The sequence below is a fragment of the Halictus rubicundus genome, chromosome 8, assembly GCF_050948215.1.
Source record: "Halictus rubicundus isolate RS-2024b chromosome 8, iyHalRubi1_principal, whole genome shotgun sequence".
NCBI lineage: Eukaryota > Metazoa > Arthropoda > Insecta > Hymenoptera > Halictidae > Halictus > Halictus rubicundus.
The window spans coordinates 17,575,893-17,595,310 of NC_135156.1; the positions used below are offsets into that span (position 1 = coordinate 17,575,893).

Sequence of the window (19,418 nt, forward strand, 5' to 3'; positions counted from 1 at the left end):
TTTGCATAACAGCCCCGTCGTTGGAACAACATTTTAAAAAGTGTATAAAATAGAACTCTACGGGTATTCGAGCAATGAGAATTGTGGGACGTCAACATTTATGCCAATTCGACTGGCTCCGTCAGAGACGAGAACTGTGTCCTCTCTTCAGGCTTCGTCGCCAGTCTTCAACTCACCGTAGAATTATTTTAGTCTTATCTATATAATAATTTATGTATTCTCAGGTTTCCCTTTATTTTTCAATACATACATCGCAAATGCTATCTTCCGCTATTTGCATAACAGTCCCGTCGTTGGAACAACATTTTAAAAAGTGTATAAAATAGAACTCTACGGGTATTCGAGCAATGAGAATTGTGGGACGTCAACATTTATGCCAATTCGACTGGCTCCGTCAGAGTCGAGAACTACATTCTCTCTTCAGGCTTCGTCGCCAGTCTTCAACTCACCGTAGGATTATTTTAGTCTTGTCTATATAATAATTTATGTATTGTCAGGTTTCCCTTTATTTTTTAATACATACATCGTAAATGCTATCTTCCGCTATTTGCATAACAGTCTCGTCGTTGGAACAACATTTTAAAAAGTGTATAAAATAGAACTCGACGGGTATTCGAGCAACGAGAATTATGGGACGTCAACATTTATACCTAACCTAATTCTTCTTTACGGCCAGCTCGATCCTCGGACGTTCTTTGAAACTTTACAGAATTTCGGAACCATCGCGAACGATACACGGTGCGTCTATTTTGTTTGGAAACTTGTAAACATCTCGAAAACTACGGAAATATTTATTTTATGTTACAATGACCTCGTAAAGCCTTCTCAATGTCGCGATTGTATTCTCATATTTGCCCCCGTGATCTTCGAGGTGCGTAGTTTCTTCCATAAATAAAATGGACACACTGTGTATTTATTTCTTGATCATTTCGCACGCTGAACAACGAGAGAATGACACGTTACGTATGAAAACAGTTTACTTTCTCATCAAAACAGTGTCATAGGCTAATTACAAAAATAATCCTATCATTACAATCGTTTTAATACATTATATGTTTATGCGATGTTCGACATATCATAATTAGGATGCTTGTATGTATGTACATTTACTTAGATCCCTAATCGTAAATTCCCAAAGCAATTTTTTTATTTTTAAAGTATGAATCCCTAAGTCTTTCTATAAATATTGTCCACCTCGAATCGTTCTACCGTTCAGGCCTTCAATGTTTGTTCAAACCTCGTACAAGGTTTAAAGATACTCTAGGTTTTCGTGTGTTTGGGCATTCGACGATTTTTCACATCCGTATATTATACACATTAGCAGACCTCAAACTTTGGTCAATGGAGAATATGAAAAGATTTTTGCTATTTTTTTTTTCCTTTACGAACGAAGTGAATGAAGTTTAGGTCGCTTGTTCTGCACCGACATAAATAGAGAAATGTTTAAATTGCACTACTCCGTCAGAGCACGACCGGTACCATGAACTTTCACTCTTTTACAGCCGTGTTCGAGGCACTTGTGCGGAGTAACATGCGCATCGCGGGTGAGGCACTTAGATTTAGCGTTTGTTTATCCGTAAAATTATGTCAAAGTAAGAGTCTACACAATAGATTACAACCACAATTTAATCGTCAGCTGTTCTAAAAACAAAAAAAAAAGAACGAAACATAATACAGGCCCCGGCCTTTCCTCTATTACTCATTACAGAGCTTTTCCTTTCCTCCTATATCTGTAAGTTGCTCGCATAATTCGTTGATTTTTCGCTTTGCTGTTACAATAAAAATACCTAGTAAAAACTTCTATACGGTTCTACAAAATAAAATAAAAATAAAATAGTTACTTAAAGGAATGCGTATGTTGCCGAGTGTACAGATATTATTCTTATTAAAAAAGAGAAAGAAAAATGAAGAATAGTTTCAATACTTCTACGACATACTGTGTCGACAGCGCTTGTCCCCGACCAGTCTCTCAACAACAATTTTGTCGAGTTTGAGGATTCGATAACATCAATACTAGTTTCTCGTGAGCGTACGCCAAGTTTTTCGCCAAACCCTTACAGCATCCATTCTCTTCGATGGTTTGGAATCTATACGTCCTGAAGTTCTTGTCTGTGTCTATGTACGTAACTGCCGCCATTAACGGGCACATAATAATTTTCGTATGATCCAGGAAGTTTATCTGCAAGGACAGTAACGTTAAATAACATGGAAAATATATATAGGGATTTTGAAAAAGAAAAGAAGTCGATTTCGTCGTGTCGACGAATGAGAACTCGAAATCATAACTTCGGTCTCGCTTACTTGCACAGTTCCATTGGTAAGTTGCATAACTACAGCATTTTGTGTTCTGAACCATTGATGCATGTACGGTATCCTAGACATAGCATCGCTTGGCTTCACAGCGACAGAACTTCCAGCTTTCATTAAATGTTCTTTCATGTATTTCAAAAAGAAGTTCATTAGCTTCATCTTCTTTTCCAAATCCTGAGGGTATTCTCGAACAGTGTAATACAGCTCGTTCCCCTCGCGATTTATGTAGTGGATGTTAAAGCAGTTAGCCAGCATGATTAAGCGGGTTCCGTCATTGTACATAACACCGACGCCGTCATCGGAAAGCTGATAACCGAAACCATACTTGTCCGAATAGTCAACCCATTTACTTATCCATATAACAGGCTGCGCGGCGGGGTCAGTCATTTCATCTAAACAATTTCAATTCGATTATCTTTACATAAAATGTATAGACATTCATATCGTATTGTGATTTGTTATCGGTAGACTGTGGATCTTTATGCAAAATAAAAATTCTTTGTATCAGTTGCTGCAACAAACAGAAGCCTAATAGAAGTTTCATGCTTCCTCTTATCATTTTAATAGGCTGAATCTAATACATTGACGTTCTTAAATTCTCTTAATTTGTTTATAGCCTTGAATTGCATCTGCTCGTTCTTGTCATAATTGCATAAAGTCTGTAGTCTAGTTATCAGCGAGTACATGCTATTTACAGCAAAACAAAAAAAGTTAAGAGGATGGCTCACTCGAGCCAGTTTCGATAGACATATCATGTAAGAATCAATATTGTCGAGTACCTTCCGATAACGTTGCCTCTCTGCTTGGATTAGCTTTCAATACTGCAGCCAGCTGCTCTTTTAGTACCTGAAGCATGTTCTTGATATCATGACTCAGTTTTTGGACTTCGTTTACCGTTTCTGTAGGTTTCGTCTTACGCCCTGGACTGTTTGGTACTCTGAATACAAAGTCTTGTCCCTCCCCTATTATATTAGTGTTCATTTCGGATAACGGTTTGCGTTGATTGTGCATTTCTAACATGTCCAAGCGAGGCGCCATCGTTAAACACGATAGCGGTAGACTTGCCGGCATGAAACCTGAAAAAAGTTTTGGAGACGTTCAATTAAAAGAGGATTTTCTTAACGATGATATTAGAGATAGAAACGCGTATTTACCGCAAGTAAAGAATTGATCTTTCATTAGTTTGCCTATAGATGGACGTTTGGTTGGATTCCCTTGTAGCATCTCCGATATCATATTCATAGCAATAGAATTGATATGAGGTGGAATTTTATACTGAACTTGTTTAATTCTAGCGTAAGTCTCTCTCAAACTGGATGTTTCGAACGGTGGTTTGCCCACAAGTAAAGTGTACATGATACATCCAATGCTCCATATATCAACTTCGTAGGAATGGCCAGACTTTGTCAGAATTTCTGGTGCTATATAATTAGGAGTTCCGCAGACGGTCCTGTTAATAGAGAAGACAAGTTTGATTTTGTTTTTCATTGGTTGGTCACGCGTGTAAACATGCGCGAACATTACTTCTTTCGTTCTCCTTCGTGCTCCAACCTAGTGGCCAATCCAAAATCACCAATTTTAACTTGTAGATCGTCACTCAAAAATAAATTACCTAACTTCAGATCTCTGTGAATTATTTTATTTAGGTGCAGATAATTAACACCGTCTAAGATTTGTTTCATATAATATCGAGTTTCACATTCGGTTAATGCTTTTCTACGTTTGTGCAATTCCATCATCGACTGGAATTTAAAACGGTTGCATTAGTAACGTACGTATCTCTGCGTACAACCTGTTGATTCAAGGAATGTCAAAGTTATTTACCCTTTTGCGACATAATTCTAGAATTATATATATATTCTGAGGATCGTCAAAGAATCCATAAAAACCTACAACATTTTTATGGTTTAAAGTCTGATGAATCGAGATCTCTTGTGTCATTTTTTCTCTGTGATTGCTCTTTGTGATTTGTGCCTTTGGGACAATTTTTCCAGCGTACACACGATGTGACTTTGATTCCCTGATCTCGTAACATTTTGCAAAGCCACCCTAAAATATTATGACGCTATACTCGTAGCACGTTGGCACAATTGGAGTCTGTGGTTACTCTACCGGTATACATAGACATTCACATTTATTCTCTCTAATATGCTTATTCTTTTAATGTAAGGAACTTCATTACACTTCATGCAAGTACAATACAGTCAACAATTTTTTACGATGACGTGTTTCAGCACTATGCTACTCAGATTGATTACAGCAACAAAGGCTAACACTTTCAAAGACGATCAAGCAGGAAAGCTTGGCTGTTTTGTCGTAATAGTTTAGAAATTAAGCGAAACGAAAAAGCAAGGCGACAGATGCGCAAGCTTACCTTTCCGAAAAATCGGCCTTTGATGTAACTTTTCCCCGAGTGTACGTCGTATATAATGTCCGGAATAACACATTCCTTCTCGTCTTTCGACATTTTGATTAAGATTGCTCTTAGTCTATATTATTCGGATTGTGTGCAAGCAGTCAAGTTTGATATTTCAGTCTTAGTTTCGGGACGGAACGTCCAGTAATTGTGTACCACCCGAAAAGATCTGAGTACTACACCGTTGAGTGTCTTCCGAATTTCAAACTACAGTTTTTGTCTTGCGGAAGACAAGCAACGGATTTCAATATTTAAATCTAAACATCGCAACCAATCACACATTTACCCGCGTAAATTCTGCCAAGACCACGAACATATATTCCCTATAACATTTGGATCAATGGGTTCACAAAGTTTTGTAACTAGAATAAAGTTCCTAGCGGTTTCAGCCCATTCCGCGTTGCGTGTCCGCCTTGAGGCTCTATCACCATAGGCGGCAATTTGAAGTTACTACATAAATATTAAACTGACTTTAAATATGCATTTCATTTCCACGCTAGATATCACGTCTACGTACATCTATATTTTCGTAAATAAATCTTAAATTCTTAAGTATGGTGGTAAGTAGGTATTTGTGTAATCTTGAAAAATTAGACACGATATTGGACACAACAAAATATATTTCTTTATTTTTAAACGTTTTATAATGTATGCAAGCACACGCTTATCTGATTTGATAAATTACTAAAATTATGTACGGAGAAACACGACAGTCGAATTGCGACGTCTTGTGAAAATAGACTTTAATGGAAGGATATCCGGTAATGTCGGCTATAGTAATCGAGTGGCAATGGTCGATGCTTCTTTTTCCGGGAACCGGCGACAGTGATGAGATATCGGCCAACTTTTCTTGCGCATGCGCGCCCAAAACAGTAACGTATCTATATTATGAGGAAAAGGTAGTGGGGCAGTGATATTGGCGGGAAAGTACCGGAATAATCTCTTCCGAGACGAAACGAGATTCCTACGAATTTATGATAACTTATTGTTAATATTGGATATTATTCTGAAAGGCACCTGTGGCCGATCGAGATGAAACTTGGCGGGTATGTAAAACTCAACATTCTGAACAATATTTTCCTACACAGGGTGTTCGACTACATGTGGCAGAAAATTCAAGGAGTGGTTCTCCATAACAATATATGACGAAAATGAATTTTTTAGTTATTAACAATTAAAAGTCCGCCTAAAATGCGGCAACCCGACCAACGGAGGTGTACGTTGCGTACATCATAGAGGCGCGCGACAGTCACGTATCAAGTGACAGATACTCTGCGTGCTTCACAAGAAGTCACCTGGCAGGAATTCGGCAGGCATGCGGGTGTAAACCGTCCAATTGAGTTGTTACACACGCATTTTCGGTTCTAGCCAAATTATCGTTTAAAGTGTAGGACGTCAAAGCCTAACCAGAGAGGAAATGACAATTCTCACGCTCGGGGTTTTAGTGTCCCCACTTTTCTGCATCATCTTTTTAGCCTGGAACAGAACCTACATCATCTTTTTAGCCTGGAACAGAACCTCCATCAACTTTTTAACCTGGACCAGAACCTGCATCATCTTTTTAGCCTGTATTAAAACCTGCATCATCTTTTAGGCTGGATCAGAGCCTACATAGAAGAGCCTCTTTTAACATAGAAGTAATATTCACTCTGGTATTATTAGTTCTGGTATTATGCCGGTTCTGGTCCAGGCTAAAAATTAGACTGTAGGGGGTATCACTATACCGGGGACACTAAAATCCCGGGCGTGAGAACTCTCATTTCCTCTCTGGCCTAACCATTGGATGTGACCGAGGATCCTCTTTGATACGTGACTGTCGCGCGCCTTTATGACGTAAACAATGTACATCTCTGTTGGCCGGAATGCCGCATTTTAGGCGGATTTTTAATTCCGCGTAATACAAGGTATAATTAACATATATAAGTTACTTTGTTAATGACTAATATGCAGGATCACATACAAGATCTCAAGGTGAAGGTATAATTCAAGTTGGTTAGGATTAGGTTGTCCCTTTCGGACGTACAGCCTTAATATTTTATTATGCAACAGCAGCTAATATTGGAGAAGAAGCTATAAAGAGGCGTAGAGTTCGCTATTTTCAAAATCAAATAATAACAATTTTAAAAATTTTGCAGGGTGATCCAGGTACCCTGTTTTATTCAGAATTATACTTTACTGAGGCTAAAATCGCCGCGCATGCGCGAGAAAAGTTGGCCGATATCTCACCGCTGAGCCGGCGTCCATTTTCCTTGTTGGCTTGTCTAAAGTTGGCGCGTTCGTCATTTATAAACGGATTATTTGTCATCCAGTGAATCGTAAGTACACTTTGATTGAAGTAAACTGTTCCCGTTACGCGACGTCTCTCTGCGTTGCGGTTAAGATTCCCGATATATTCTGAAAAACAAGAAGGAAAAAGGAAAAACGCTTTAGGCTTGACGACGGTATCGGATGGCGTCTATAGGATGATTTAGAAATGGGATGGATCGTAACCTCCTCTAAAAATCGGAGTTGGATACAACCGTTTTTCGCGTAAAATATCGAAATTTGACTCGTCCCTATGTTTTCTTTCTTTTCGATAGGTTAAAGCGTGAAACGGAGTCGTTAATATTTTATAATTCACGTTGTTTCAGTTCTAATTGGTTTGGTTTACAATTTTAGATACACAAATAAATGGAAGGTGCTTCTGCTGGTAGGGGTGGCTTTCGTGGCCGTGGTGGTCCTGGAGGCCCCATGAGAGGACGTGGTGGTTTCGGAGATAGAGGAAGGTAACAAATTTTTAGTAATGTTTTTGCTAGTTGTTTTTAAACAAAGTACAGAGTTTATTCCTTCGATGCCGAATGAATGAGTGTCTCTTTTGAGAAGAGTTCATAAAGCAAATAGAATAACATTGAAAGTGTTTGTTGTTCCGAAAGGGCTATAAAATATAACTTATTGTGTGGTGGTATTTAAGGGGTGGACCTCCAAGAGGCGGAGGCATGATGCGAGGCGGTCGTGGCAGTGGTCCTGGAGGTGGTATGAGAGGCGGACCACCTGGAATGAGGGGCAGAGGAGGTCCTCCTGGAAGGGGTGGACACGGCGGACATTTTCCTCCTGGGTACAGTATATTAAGCCAATAACGCTGTCTGTTCTTAACAACTTGCACTAAGATTTGTTTTACGGTCGTAACGATTAGACCTTCTTTATCGTTCCTACTTGCCTAGAAGAAGAAGAAAGTTTATAACTATTGTATGCTTATGTATTCTCCAATTGCTGTACATCAACAACAACAAAATAGAATTTTATTTAAGTTCAAAGGAAATTAATAACATACCTATCTAGTAGGTTCTGTTCCAAATCTTCGTCAGGAGTCTGACTCAAGTGCAAGGGGTCAAAAAGATAAAATTTGTTGGTTGCAGTAGAATTCTAAGGATCATTTTATCGTGTACTTTATTGTTTTTACAATTTATTTCGAATTCACAGAGGTCCTCCAGAGCCAGGAATGTCCAGTGGACCTGGAGGCAACGGCCCTCCTGGTCCACCAGGAATGGGAGGTCCTCCACGGGGTGGTAGCAGAGGCGGAGGAAGCTCCGGCTTCCGTGGTAGGGGAAGGGGTGACTTCTCGCGAGGTGATAGCCGTAGAGGTAGTAGCAATTTCCGTGGTCGAGGAGGGATGGACAGAGGCAGTCGAGGAGGATCCAGGTACAACCTGTAATTATCGTTAATTTCTATATTTGAACGCTTCTATACAGTTCTGCTCTGAGCTGTACAGAATACTACGGCTGACTTCTCGATTTGTTTTCATCGAATTGTAAATTTCAGAGGTGGATCGGGCAGAGGTGGTCCAGGTGGTAGAGGAGGTTTCGGAGATCGTGGGAGCAGAGGAGGCAGTGGTCGTGGCGGCCCATCAAAACGCGGAGGAGGTCCCCCAGGTTCCAGTGGACCATCCAAGAGGCCAAGGTTCGATCAACCGTCTTCTCAACCTGCGAATGGCTATGCGACTCAACCACCCAGGTACCTAGACTTCTTTCGATAGCAGTCTAACAGCGTGATTGGAAACGAAATCGTATTCGTTGAAAATGAAAAAATTACGTTACAGTCAAGGTGGATATGGAGGAGGCACTAGCAATGCGTATGGTGGCGGTCAGCAACAGCCACAGCAGCAACAAGCAGTGGGCTACGGCGGAGGCTATGGATCACAAAATTATACTCAGTCCTCGTACCAGGGCTATGAAAGTTATCAGCAGCCCCCAGATTACGGACAAACAGCAGTAAGTCAATATATTCAGAGTAGTATGTTATACGAGTCGACGATTACATGAATATAACTTGGGATACTTCTGCTTGTGCTTAGGGCTACCCTCCATCGACCGCAGCCGATAATAGGTATGGCGGAGCACCTACCGTTCCCGCTACAGGAGCTTTCAGTACTGGTGATCCCTACAGCTATGGCAAAGCACCACCATCAGGTTGGTATAAAGCAGTAGTATTTATTATTATTATTTTTTTAAATTATTTATTACATAGTTCTTGCCTCTAAGCTTTGAACAGATTTCCGATTATCCTGTAACTACATACTTGCAGATTGCACGTGTATATTCATATTCTCTCTTTCTCTCTCTCTCTCTCTCTCTCTCTCTCTCTCTCTCTCTCTTCTACATTCTCTTCCTATCTCTCCTATACTGTTTATACTATCTTATAGAACAGTAGTATCAGATGTTTCCTGGAGTACTCTGACGATCGTTTAAATCAAACCACAAGGAATTGCTTCTGCCGAACGAAATTTCAAAATGATAATTAACTGTAATTGTAATTGTTTTTTTGCACCACCTACCTGCTGCTAATCGATCAATAATATCACCCTGTTTATCGTGTTTACAGATTACTCGAATCAGGATGGTGTATACGGCAAACAGGATTATGGTAAGTACAGCTCACATTCCAACAGACATTATTAAATTTTGAGAGGCAATTTCATATTACGTGTAAGAATAGACTCGATTACAAGTATACCGTTAGGGGAAACAGTTCTTAGTATAGCAAAACGAAAAATAACTGACAAAACCTAAGAACTATGTTCAGTCGAGAATTTTTCATTCTCACAAGAGAAAAGAAAACAAATACAAAAGACAAAAGTTTTAACGTTGAACGCAAGAATATTACAGTATTAATAACAGGTTTATTTTTAATATATTTTTCGATACTGAACAGATACATGTATGTCGAGAAAATGTGTCCCTACGATCAAGGACACGAATATTCTATTTGAGAGCAGATTCGATTAATTTGATGACGTACTAGTATTAAATGTAAAGAGATACAAACAGAAAACACAGAATTTGAATTGCATGACAAACTAATCGTGTTAATGAAACCAGAAGTCAATAATACATTCCGAAACAGAGGGAAATGATGTCCGTGTAGTTGATCAGTTTCCCGTGACAATTAATGTGTGTACTATATAAGTATATAGAAATTAATACAGAATCAAATAACAAAGTTATGCTTACGAAATGATTGAACGGAGGAGCTCTATGGTTGTTCGCAGGTGGCAGTGCTGGTTACCAAAACGCCCAGTCTCAGCGACGTTATTAAATTACACATTCAACTATTTAATTTTATACGTTAGATATCCAGACATTTTTTCCAAATTTAACGAGAAAAAAAATATATATATATGTATATATATCTATCCATATATATGCATATACATATATATATAAATGTATAGATATCATTCCTGGCGCGTGATAAGTTGGACAAATGGTATTTGTCGTTAAGTATGTGTACAAGTATTTTACATTTAAACGATTGAACGTACAATGGTTTTACCATAGAGGAGAAGAGAAGGGAAGGAGCGTGGTCCGCTATGATCAGGTCTTTTATGTTTCCTATCTTTGTCGCGCGCTCATGGATGAAAAAATTAATTTCAATGTTGCGCGTTAGAGCGCAAAACGATCATTTACGATTATGATTAAAAGTATAAATGACAAAAGCGTTTTATACTTGACTAGCAACACATAGCATCTACTTTGTCATGTTTGACTAAAATAACTTCGTTTAGGATTAAGTTTAGTTTGGTGTACAGTCGAAGTTAATCTGCGATTGTAAAATAATTAATATTAAATCGAGTACGTATATATATGTATACATATATGTATGTATACATACACGCATATATAAATATATATATATATATTCATACACACACGTACACACACCACATACATGTATAATTGTCTGCATTGTAACAGTAAGGTACAAAAATATTTACGCTATTTGTAAAGTCGTTAAACAGTCGATCATTGTGAACACAGCTCAATTACCGCTAAATATGAATTTTAGGAAATAGAGTAAAACCAGAACGAATAATATCGTATGTTCTGTATAGCAAAACGAAAAAAAAAAAAACAGAAAAACAAGAGAAAAGATCGGAGAGAAGAAATAATTGTATTTCGTGGTGTATTTTGTTTATATATTAACGTATATCTCAAGAAATTCTAACATGTATCGGGTCATAACATCGTTCATACTTGTGCGTTTATTAGTGCGACTACTGATTTCTTGACAAGATTTTCTGAAAATTAACAATATAACAATACAATAAATCAGTCTTATTGTTGCGATTGTTTTCATTTCGTGACTTTTAACAATAGAGGAGGAATTTTGGCGTGAACTGAGCGTCAATACTCTGCTTAGAAGTGACAACAACCAAGTGGTATACATGTTTGTTCGGTATCGTGAGAATCGAATTACATGTTTTAGGATGGTTCGAAGAGTATTTCAATATACGATGATACGTACTAGTAGAAAAATGTCACACTGGCAGAGACAATCATAAAAATACTCTAGACGTTGATCGGAGTAGATGATATTTGTATTAAATGGAAAGCTACATATAAAAAAGTACTTCGGAGTACTTGTCCAAAGACAACATAACGTGCATGAGTAGATCAAAGTAATTTGTCCCAGCCAATTGTGTACATTAAGGCACAGAACCATTTACGTAGGGCAACCAATGAAATCTTCTATTTCCACTTATTATATCGATAACACTATCAAATGAAATGAACTGTACTGAAAGTCTCTCATTGTCGCATGATGTCATCAGCATAGTAATAGTAAATTGAATCTAGTATTGTAAGTAAAATAGTCTAACGATTGCAATGAAAACAAACATTGAAACAAGGAATCATAAAGAAAAAAAAACAAAAAAAAAACTTCAATACTTTTTCATATTTCTTATTTCTCCTCACCTTCAACACGAAAGATCACGAACTTATCGCTGCTAGGAAAAGAAATTGATCAAACCAGCAACTGCCATAGGAAACCAGAATGATTCCAACTTGACGAGAACATAATGTACTTATATGAGCAAAATGTAGGTATGAGCTTTTATTAAAGAGTGAATCTTTTTTTCTAACTTCTAAACGAAGATTTAAGAACAGACAAAGAACACCGTAAGCAAAAGCAAATCGTTTTTGTTTGTTGTACGTATACACAGTTTGTTTAAAGGATATATTTTTTAGTCAGAGTGCGATGTTTGTCGACTTTAATCGTCCGTTGGTGGAAGATTCTAGGTGTTTAAAAAAATTTGACGAAAATTAAGTTTATTTCACAGGCGTAGCAACAACCTGAGATACGTAGGGAACACAAAGAAAGAAAGAGAGAGAGAGAGAGAGAGAGTGAGAAAAAGAGAAAGAGAGAGAATACCTTCCCTCCATTACCAGCAAGGAGATACCGAATCTGATAATCATACAAATAGAGTATACGAATAAATGACGACTGATATGATAAAAAGTTATTATTGACCAATGGCACAGGTACCGCACACATTTCAATGAAATCTAGAAACTGTTATTTCTTCTTTTAGAGTATTATATATAGTACTTTCATTCATTAGAATTTATATATTTATTTCATTTCCTAACGAGTCGGTCAGTACTGAATAGTATTCGATCGTTTGTTTATGATGCACCCAGTTTTTTTATTGAAAGTATATACATACATATATATAAATATATATTGTCACGATTCTTTTTCTATGTAAATAATATACTTATCAGTGAATCTCTATTCTCTTACAAGTTACTGTGTACAAAAATTCAGTCAAGTTTCTTGCATATGCATACATGTATACGTAATATACATATTCATGTATATGTACATCTCTGTGTACTAAACAGAAAGCACACATTTAAGACAGAAAAGCGAACTGTTTTCTTAATAAACAATGGATAGAGCACGCAAGAGAATTAACGAACTAAATCTATGCTAACATGTATTATGCTCATAATCTATTAAACAAACAAAAAATATATATATACAAATGCCCGAGTAAACCTCAACCCAAGCTCAGGTGAGTAAATATAAATCTATCCGTTTCTTAATAAAAAAAAAAACGAACAAACAAACAAACGTATCGACTTATTGCAAAGCAAATGTTAGCAAAGATAAATGCTACATAAACCTGCATATATCGAGTGTAAAGTGGAATCATTTATACATGTAGACAGGGTCATGCTAAAATACGACATATTCAGCACAGGGATACACAGGGATTGTTTTCTTTTTTCTCATGATAATTCAAACGATACAAACACCCATATCATTTTGTGAACCGCTTTATACGTGCGATACCTGCAGTATTGTATACCGCAATAGTAACGATGAGGCAACGATTGACAGAAATACTATTTGAAATTTTTTTCGGAATAAACTATCAATTCACAAAACCAATCGTGAAAACTTACTGCTCAGACAATAAGAAAAAGCAGGGAAGGAATATACTGAATATATCTACGAAAAGTTTAAGAGTAATAACGACAGAAACAATAATAATGATAATGATAATAATAATAATAATAATAATGTGTGATTCAAGTATTGTTTATAAGCGAATATTAGACAATAGGTATAAATCGAGTATCTATATTTATAAGTTTGAATCGCTTCTGTTATCTACTGTCTTCTTTCTAACTCTGTATTATTAATTTCTTTAGGTTGATAACATCTGTATTGTCGTACAAGGTGGCACTACCATTGTTTGAGCCGAGCAACATCTGCCACATGACTGGCATCTACGATGTTTTACAAGAGGATTCTCGAGTGCTCCTTTCTTTCGCAAGGAAAATATTACTAAAAGGTACTCAGATGTTGTACTTTGTACTTTTACGAATCGCCCAAAATCAGAGATAACACGATCTACGATAACAGAATATAGAATAAATAAATGGTCGAATTTCTGCAAGACTGGAATAGTTTTTTAAACTTTCAAACTCGTTAAAAAAGAAAAGAAAACAACAGGTTGTCGTGAAATTTCATCGTTTTATTTCGTTTATTTATGTTTTACGTTGTTCTTCGTAACAGTACACGCGAATGTTGTAAACAATATGAAAAATGTACAAAACTGAAAAAATATAAAAACGCAATAACATGCATTAATCTTACTGACTCTTCTTAAAACTTAACATCACATCTGTAATCGATTCAGTTTAAGATAAACCGCTAAAAGTACAAAGGTATAGTGTCGTTGGAAATTTCATTTGTCTAATTTGTCCGCAACTGAGCATTATTCCTTTGTACGCTCCTCGTCTATTATGCATCTTCAACTGAACTATACGTCGTATTTATATTCAATCGATACGAATAGTTCGCGTGTGAGAATGAATGAAAGATAATTGTACATGTACGCGCATCGGAAGTTCTACGAATCGATTATCACTTGCGTGAAACGTGTAAGGTTATAGAATTATAATTATTACAAAATTAATAATTATAATTAGATTAAAATTAAGCTTACGATTAAAACGAACGCATCGTCGGATCGAATTTTCTTAAAATTGCAAAACTGACGCAGGATCACATTTCAGAATCATCTCCCTGTGCAGTTACTCATGGCACAATGTATTTCAGAAATTTGTATCGTGCGTGATTCTACCGCAGAGGGTTTCTGCGAATGTTGTTAGACAACAGTACGAGTTGTATGTAGCTGTGTCCTTCCCGCATATTTATGAATCTAGAAATTACGATTTCATAATAAGACTCGCCACGAACCGGGTTAAAGAAGAGAAAAAAGAAATTAATCCGACGCCCACCTGTCTTTCTCTTGTTGCTGTATGTGGACTCTGTCACCCCTCTGTAAAGGTGTAATCACGCTTGTGTAACATGAAACTTCTGTAGCCGACGTGGAAGATGCTGTAGAACACTTAACTAGTTTCTGAGTCTTCGAGTCACCTTCTGAACTCAGCAATATCCAATACGAGTAATTGGTTGGCTCGCCGAAATAAAATATCTGTAACAATTCGGAAATGTAATTAAATGCAAGTGTTCTGCGTGCAGGGTGAGTCGCGTAAAACAGTGAAATGTTTCTGTTAGTATGCGAGGTAAACGGAAATGTCAAAGGTGTTCTGTTCACGGGGATAAATATACCGATACTAATGCATCTCTCCATTGGATTATCTTCAAGGTCTCTTGAAGGTCATCGATATTAGACTTCCTAGCGTAGTAGCTGCTTTCAAGACGAATTCAAGGATGTTATAAACTTGAAATGACCTTGAACCGTGCATACACATACCTGAGCAGAGATCATGTACAGACCGGTTGTGGTAACTTCAATAGACTTTTTATCCTCGACTAAGTGGAATTTGTTTAGGCTAAATTGAGTATTGTTTTTGTTGCTTTTCACCCAAGGCCCGATATAAACTGAAACATGGGGAGACAATTAAATTTCTTAAAACGTTTTCGTGCAAGACTAATCGAAATATCACGCGCTGCGGGCACATACCTGTATCTGTGACATGCTGTTCAGGAATTGCACCGACAAATGTTGCCACTAGTGGACCTGAATAACACAAAACGGAAACGGTATTTGCAACATGCCGATCACATCCTATAATAAGCACAATATCTATTTAAATGGGAGGACTGTAAGTAACTGTTATAAAGGGTCTGGTTGATAGAAATGGTGGACGTGTAACAAAAAAAAAAAAAAAAAAGAAAAAGAAAGAATGAAATACATGCTAACTAAATAATACTAGATACCCAATCGCCTGCGACTGCGTTTGGGCCGCCTTTTGTTCTTTCCCCGTTTTTTACCTCTTCCCTCGTCTCTTCGAGACCTCTCGGCTCGAGGTTCTCTTCGTGTTTCGAAATCGTCGTCGACATAGTCACTGTCAGTATCGTCGTTGTACACGACAGTGTCGCCGGGGTTCGAATCTATTTGTTTTTCCGACGAGATTCTCGTGTTCGCCGTTAATATTGCTCTCTCGATACGCAAATTAGGTTTCCCGTCGTCCTCCGGCGTCACTAACGAACTCGAGCGCGTTGAACCCGGTTCGCTAGGGTCGTCGGCTTGCGACGAGCGTTCGTTCTCCGGCGTTCCGACGGGATTAAAATACTGACTATGCGCGTCAAAAGCGTACGAGGTTTCCCTAGTTTCGTTACGAATATTCTCAAACATCTCGACGGCCTCCGTGATCGAGGAAGCACCTTCGAGTAGCCGTCTTATCTCGTGCATGCTCCTGTGCTCGAGAGACCTGTCCGGCCGGTGAAACCATACTCGGTTCAAGCTTCGGTTCAGTCGATCGTATTTGGACATCAGTACGAGCAGGTTCACGTTCACCGACTGCATCTAAAAATATATTCGTTTACAGTCAGCGTGTACCCTAAGGTGCACCACGATTCTCGGAGATATCCCGCGCCATTTTCATGGTCGCCCGGAATTTCTTTGTATCGAATATTTCGCGGTATAGCGTCGTCATCGAAACGCCATTCAAGCTAATGGATTTTCTTCGATTTCTATTCTTTGTTTACAGGTTGATCATAAAGTCTCGACGCGCACCTACACCAGGTGGCAGAATATTTCGTAACAGATATTTGTATCGACAGATACTCGTTCGAGAATTTTTTCTGTTTACTTGACTCGATTCAATATTATTTCCAGTTTGCTGCAGGCATTTCTAACGGACCGATATTTTATAATCACCCTGTATGCTCGGGAGTCGAGTGTGCGTTACCTGTACTTGTAAGGCGCGAACTTCCTTTCGCATGTGCGAGAGCACGACAGCGAACGCAATCGCCAACAGGAAGACAACGACGCTCCGCGATCTTTGGAATATCTTTGATTTTTTCACGTTCGACACGGTCACGTTCATGTCGACGTTCAATTCGATGAAATTCGTCGAACCCTTCGCGGTATCGCCAGCCTGCAGATCGGTACCATCTCTGATCCGTTCCATTTTAATCTTCGTGACCATCCGACAGTACCGACTATGCGTGTCGGTCAATCGCACGGACTAGTTATAACGGTTACCACACATCGACGAATGCCCTGGAACAGGCCATAATATTTTCAGGGATTGTTTTGTCGCGTTATCGAAACACGTTTCGTTCGTCAACGACGATTGTTCATTAGAAAAATCTTATCGGTGGTTGTTACGATTCGGATTTACGCGCGCAAACGGTTTACGACGGAACGTGAAGTTAACGGGACTATACTCTTCGTACACTTGATTAGACGCTCGGAGATCTACTGCGCGAATTTGAAAACAAGAATGTGTATATAAAGGCTGGATTCGTCACGCTTCGCAACATTGCTGACTCCCGTTTGATTATTGTTAGTACACGTCCAAATGTGTCATAGCGATAAGCGAAAAAAGTGTTACAAGTTATCGCGCATTCTATCTGGATAGTATGCGATCAACTCAAGGTTTATCTTTGATTAAGCACGCTAAGCCGAAACATATTCAAACTTTTCTTAATATCTGGAAACGACGACAGAAGCCAAGCTTAACCGATCGAACCGATAGATCTTCGATCCGAGATCAAAGACTTCTGCACGCTTATGAATGAACGTGTAAATCTTCTCGTGTGTAACGACCTTGTGATCGAGCAAGTGGAGGCACGTGCACACCGAACTTCATTGTCTTAAATACTTTCGTTCGCGGTGAATAAAAAGTTTCAGCGATTTTGTCCCGAAGCGAGAACAAAGGCAGGACTGCACAGATAAACAAATGTTCTAAGCAGTAGCGATTCGACAGCTCAATTTTACAATTTTACGAGATAAACATGCTCGTCTGCCGGAATTCTGTTTCAAATATTCGCCAATTTCCGATACTTTCGAGTCTATAAAAAGTTTCCACGGAACTGTTAGGCACTGAAAGTCTCGTCCAGTGTAATTTAGTAGAAGATCTCGCTTACCTAAGGGACATGTCTCGGTTCTCTAGAAGAAGTACCTTCGACAGAGCAACAGGTGAAGATAATCGATCCGCGCGAGTCGATCGTCTTCCTGGTTGTTGGCAGCGTGGCCGTCGAGACTCACATTCACATTCTACGGGTCCGAATGTAGCCGTTCCAGACCATCTTTTGTTTATCCAGGCGCTATGCAGCCCAAGCGTCTCCAAGCCTCGCGACGGTCCACTCGACCGGTTTGGCGGCTCCTCGGCTCCTTGGTACGAGCGTTGCCAACATACGGTTGGCAAGAAACTATGACAGCGACTGACCGCCTCTCTGTGTCTCTCTCCCTCTTTTTCTCTCTGACTCTCCCTCTCTCTCTCGGAGTTTGGACGCTCCTTCGTATGCGGAAGCCACGAATATCCTAATCCTTCTTATTAACAAACGATAATCCTATAATATTTTTCAATGTCCTAAATTAGAGTGCACGGTCCTGCCAGGTTTAATTGGCGAGTTTAATTCTCGTTAGTTTTGAACTGTGATTGAATCGTTACATTGGTGGTAGCGAACGATACGATTTGCAAAGCGTGGGAAAAGCATCGCAAATATTTTTACGAGATGTTATCTGCTTGTATGTAAGCGAGACTTTCTATTCGGAAGGGCGGATGTAGTCGAAATCTAAGACGATAAGATAAGAAACAGGGTCGCAGCGTGTACACTTGGAAAATACAAAGGATTCACTGGTATCAGTCGTGAAATTTAATATCCCGAAGCAACGGGAATTTCTTACGATTTCTATCTCCATAAGAAACTCGTTTTCAAGGCCGACTGATCCTTAGGTTGCGTAAAACTGACCTGGATCCTTTCGGTCGTTCGTCCGTTCGATGATCTTAACCCTTTCGTTAGTATCGAAATTATTTTGATATATGATACAGGCAAGCGTATTTATAGATCGCTATTGGAAATCTTTATTTACGGTTACATGGATGATTTGTTTATTTGTAGACTAAACAATGTTATGATGAAAGTTGTCTCGGACTCCCCGCATCTCCCGCATAATACAATCATCTCAGCGGCATCGGGGAGACTGACACAACTTTTGGTGGAACATTCCCCTTAGATGCAGGTTCTAATGTAGGCTAAAAAGAGGATGCAGGTTAATGTTCAGGATTCCTCCGCTGGGTGGCGCCACACGTAAAGTCCGGCAAAATCTGCAAACAGCGCCATGCGTCGTAGTGGCAAAACGCCCAAGCTTGTAGCCGATTAGTGTTCAGGATTCCTCCGCTGGGTGGCGCCACGTACATTTTCCGGCAAAAATCTGCAAACAGCGCCATTAACTCGTAGTGGCAAAACGCCCAAGCTTGTAGCCGATTAGTTTTCGGGTTTCCACCGCCAGGTGGAGCTGGCGGCACCAAGTCGGTACTCGGTCGGTAACGTTTGGCTAACAGTTTGAGCGTTTTGCCGCTACGGTCTAGTGGCGCTATTTACAGATTTTCAGGAGCAGATGATTCCTACCGCTTATTGCACTACCCCTTATGGGAAT

At 38.9% G+C, this 19,418-nt stretch overlaps 4 protein-coding genes across 9 annotated transcripts in view; 1 reads left to right on the top strand and 3 right to left on the bottom strand.

The window, feature by feature from the left end:
• Window positions 1-959: 959 nt before the first annotated feature.
• On the bottom strand, window positions 960-5,227 carry Polo (Serine/threonine-protein kinase polo). 2 transcript variants are annotated; one of them, XM_076792225.1, is made up of 8 exons: window positions 4,685-5,227; window positions 4,135-4,359; window positions 3,835-4,052; window positions 3,465-3,760; window positions 3,090-3,386; window positions 2,302-2,702; window positions 1,938-2,179; window positions 960-1,810 (listed from the first exon to the last, which is right to left on the bottom strand). In XM_076792225.1, the coding sequence occupies exons 1-7, from the start codon at window positions 4,775-4,777 to the stop codon at window positions 1,970-1,972; spliced, it is 1,740 nt and encodes a 579-aa protein (XP_076648340.1). In that variant the 5' UTR covers window positions 4,778-5,227; the 3' UTR covers window positions 960-1,810; window positions 1,938-1,969. The 2 variants fall into 2 exon arrangements, with proteins under 2 accessions (XP_076648340.1, XP_076648339.1); XM_076792224.1 differs by having other exon boundaries at window positions 960-2,179.
• A 940-nt stretch (window positions 5,228-6,167) lies between these two features.
• The window catches only part of LOC143356487 (uncharacterized), a 79,089-nt gene continuing 65,838 nt past the window's right edge, over window positions 6,168-19,418 (bottom strand). The window contains exon 12 of the transcript XR_013082679.1: window positions 6,168-6,223. The gene's annotated coding sequence lies outside the window, so the exon portion shown is untranslated. The remainder of the gene's footprint in view (window positions 6,224-19,418) is intronic.
• On the top strand, window positions 6,878-13,844 carry LOC143356496 (uncharacterized). 3 transcript variants are annotated; one of them, XM_076792232.1, is made up of 9 exons: window positions 6,878-7,041; window positions 7,385-7,491; window positions 7,677-7,820; window positions 8,186-8,404; window positions 8,525-8,716; window positions 8,802-8,973; window positions 9,057-9,171; window positions 9,584-9,625; window positions 10,251-13,001. In XM_076792232.1, the coding sequence occupies exons 2-9, from the start codon at window positions 7,397-7,399 to the stop codon at window positions 10,295-10,297; spliced, it is 1,026 nt and encodes a 341-aa protein (XP_076648347.1). In that variant the 5' UTR covers window positions 6,878-7,041; window positions 7,385-7,396; the 3' UTR covers window positions 10,298-13,001. The 3 variants fall into 3 exon arrangements, with proteins under 3 accessions (XP_076648347.1, XP_076648348.1, XP_076648346.1); XM_076792233.1 differs by lacking the exon at window positions 10,251-13,001 and adding an exon at window positions 13,705-13,844 and having other exon boundaries at window positions 6,884-7,041; window positions 8,186-8,413; XM_076792231.1 differs by having other exon boundaries at window positions 6,884-7,041; window positions 8,186-8,413.
• On the bottom strand, window positions 13,994-18,157 carry LOC143356494 (uncharacterized). 3 transcript variants are annotated; one of them, XM_076792229.1, is made up of 7 exons: window positions 17,903-18,157; window positions 16,720-17,033; window positions 15,800-16,334; window positions 15,489-15,545; window positions 15,279-15,406; window positions 14,800-14,996; window positions 13,994-14,720 (listed from the first exon to the last, which is right to left on the bottom strand). In XM_076792229.1, the coding sequence occupies exons 2-7, from the start codon at window positions 16,957-16,959 to the stop codon at window positions 14,639-14,641; spliced, it is 1,239 nt and encodes a 412-aa protein (XP_076648344.1). In that variant the 5' UTR covers window positions 16,960-17,033; window positions 17,903-18,157; the 3' UTR covers window positions 13,994-14,638. The 3 variants fall into 3 exon arrangements, 2 of the variants coding, with proteins under 2 accessions (XP_076648344.1, XP_076648343.1); XM_076792228.1 differs by having other exon boundaries at window positions 15,746-16,334; XR_013082682.1 differs by lacking the exon at window positions 13,994-14,720 and having other exon boundaries at window positions 14,881-14,996; window positions 15,134-15,406; window positions 15,746-16,334.

Excerpts from the sequence above, each read along its gene's own strand:
- Polo (XM_076792225.1), bottom strand. The coding sequence starts at position 4,777 with ATGTCGAAAGACGAGAAGGAATGTGTTATTCCGGACATTATATACGAC. Across the intron at positions 3,387-3,464 it reads AGATCAATTCTTTACTTGCG|GTTTCATGCCGGCAAGTCTA; the intron begins GTAAATACGCGT and ends AACTTTTTTCAG. Across the intron at positions 2,180-2,301 it reads TTACCAATGGAACTGTGCAA|ATAAACTTCCTGGATCATAC; the intron begins GTAAGCGAGACC and ends CTGTCCTTGCAG.
- LOC143356496 (XM_076792231.1), top strand. The coding sequence starts at position 7,397 with ATGGAAGGTGCTTCTGCTGGTAGGGGTGGCTTTCGTGGCCGTGGTGGT. Across the intron at positions 8,717-8,801 it reads TATGCGACTCAACCACCCAG|TCAAGGTGGATATGGAGGAG; the intron begins GTACCTAGACTT and ends ATTACGTTACAG. Across the intron at positions 8,974-9,056 it reads CAGATTACGGACAAACAGCA|GGCTACCCTCCATCGACCGC; the intron begins GTAAGTCAATAT and ends GCTTGTGCTTAG.
- LOC143356494 (XM_076792228.1), bottom strand. The coding sequence starts at position 16,959 with ATGGTCACGAAGATTAAAATGGAACGGATCAGAGATGGTACCGATCTG. Across the intron at positions 16,335-16,719 it reads TTCGCGCCTTACAAGTACAG|ATGCAGTCGGTGAACGTGAA; the intron begins GTAACGCACACT and ends ATATATTTTTAG. Across the intron at positions 15,407-15,488 it reads ACAGCATGTCACAGATACAG|TTTATATCGGGCCTTGGGTG; the intron begins GTATGTGCCCGC and ends CCCATGTTTCAG.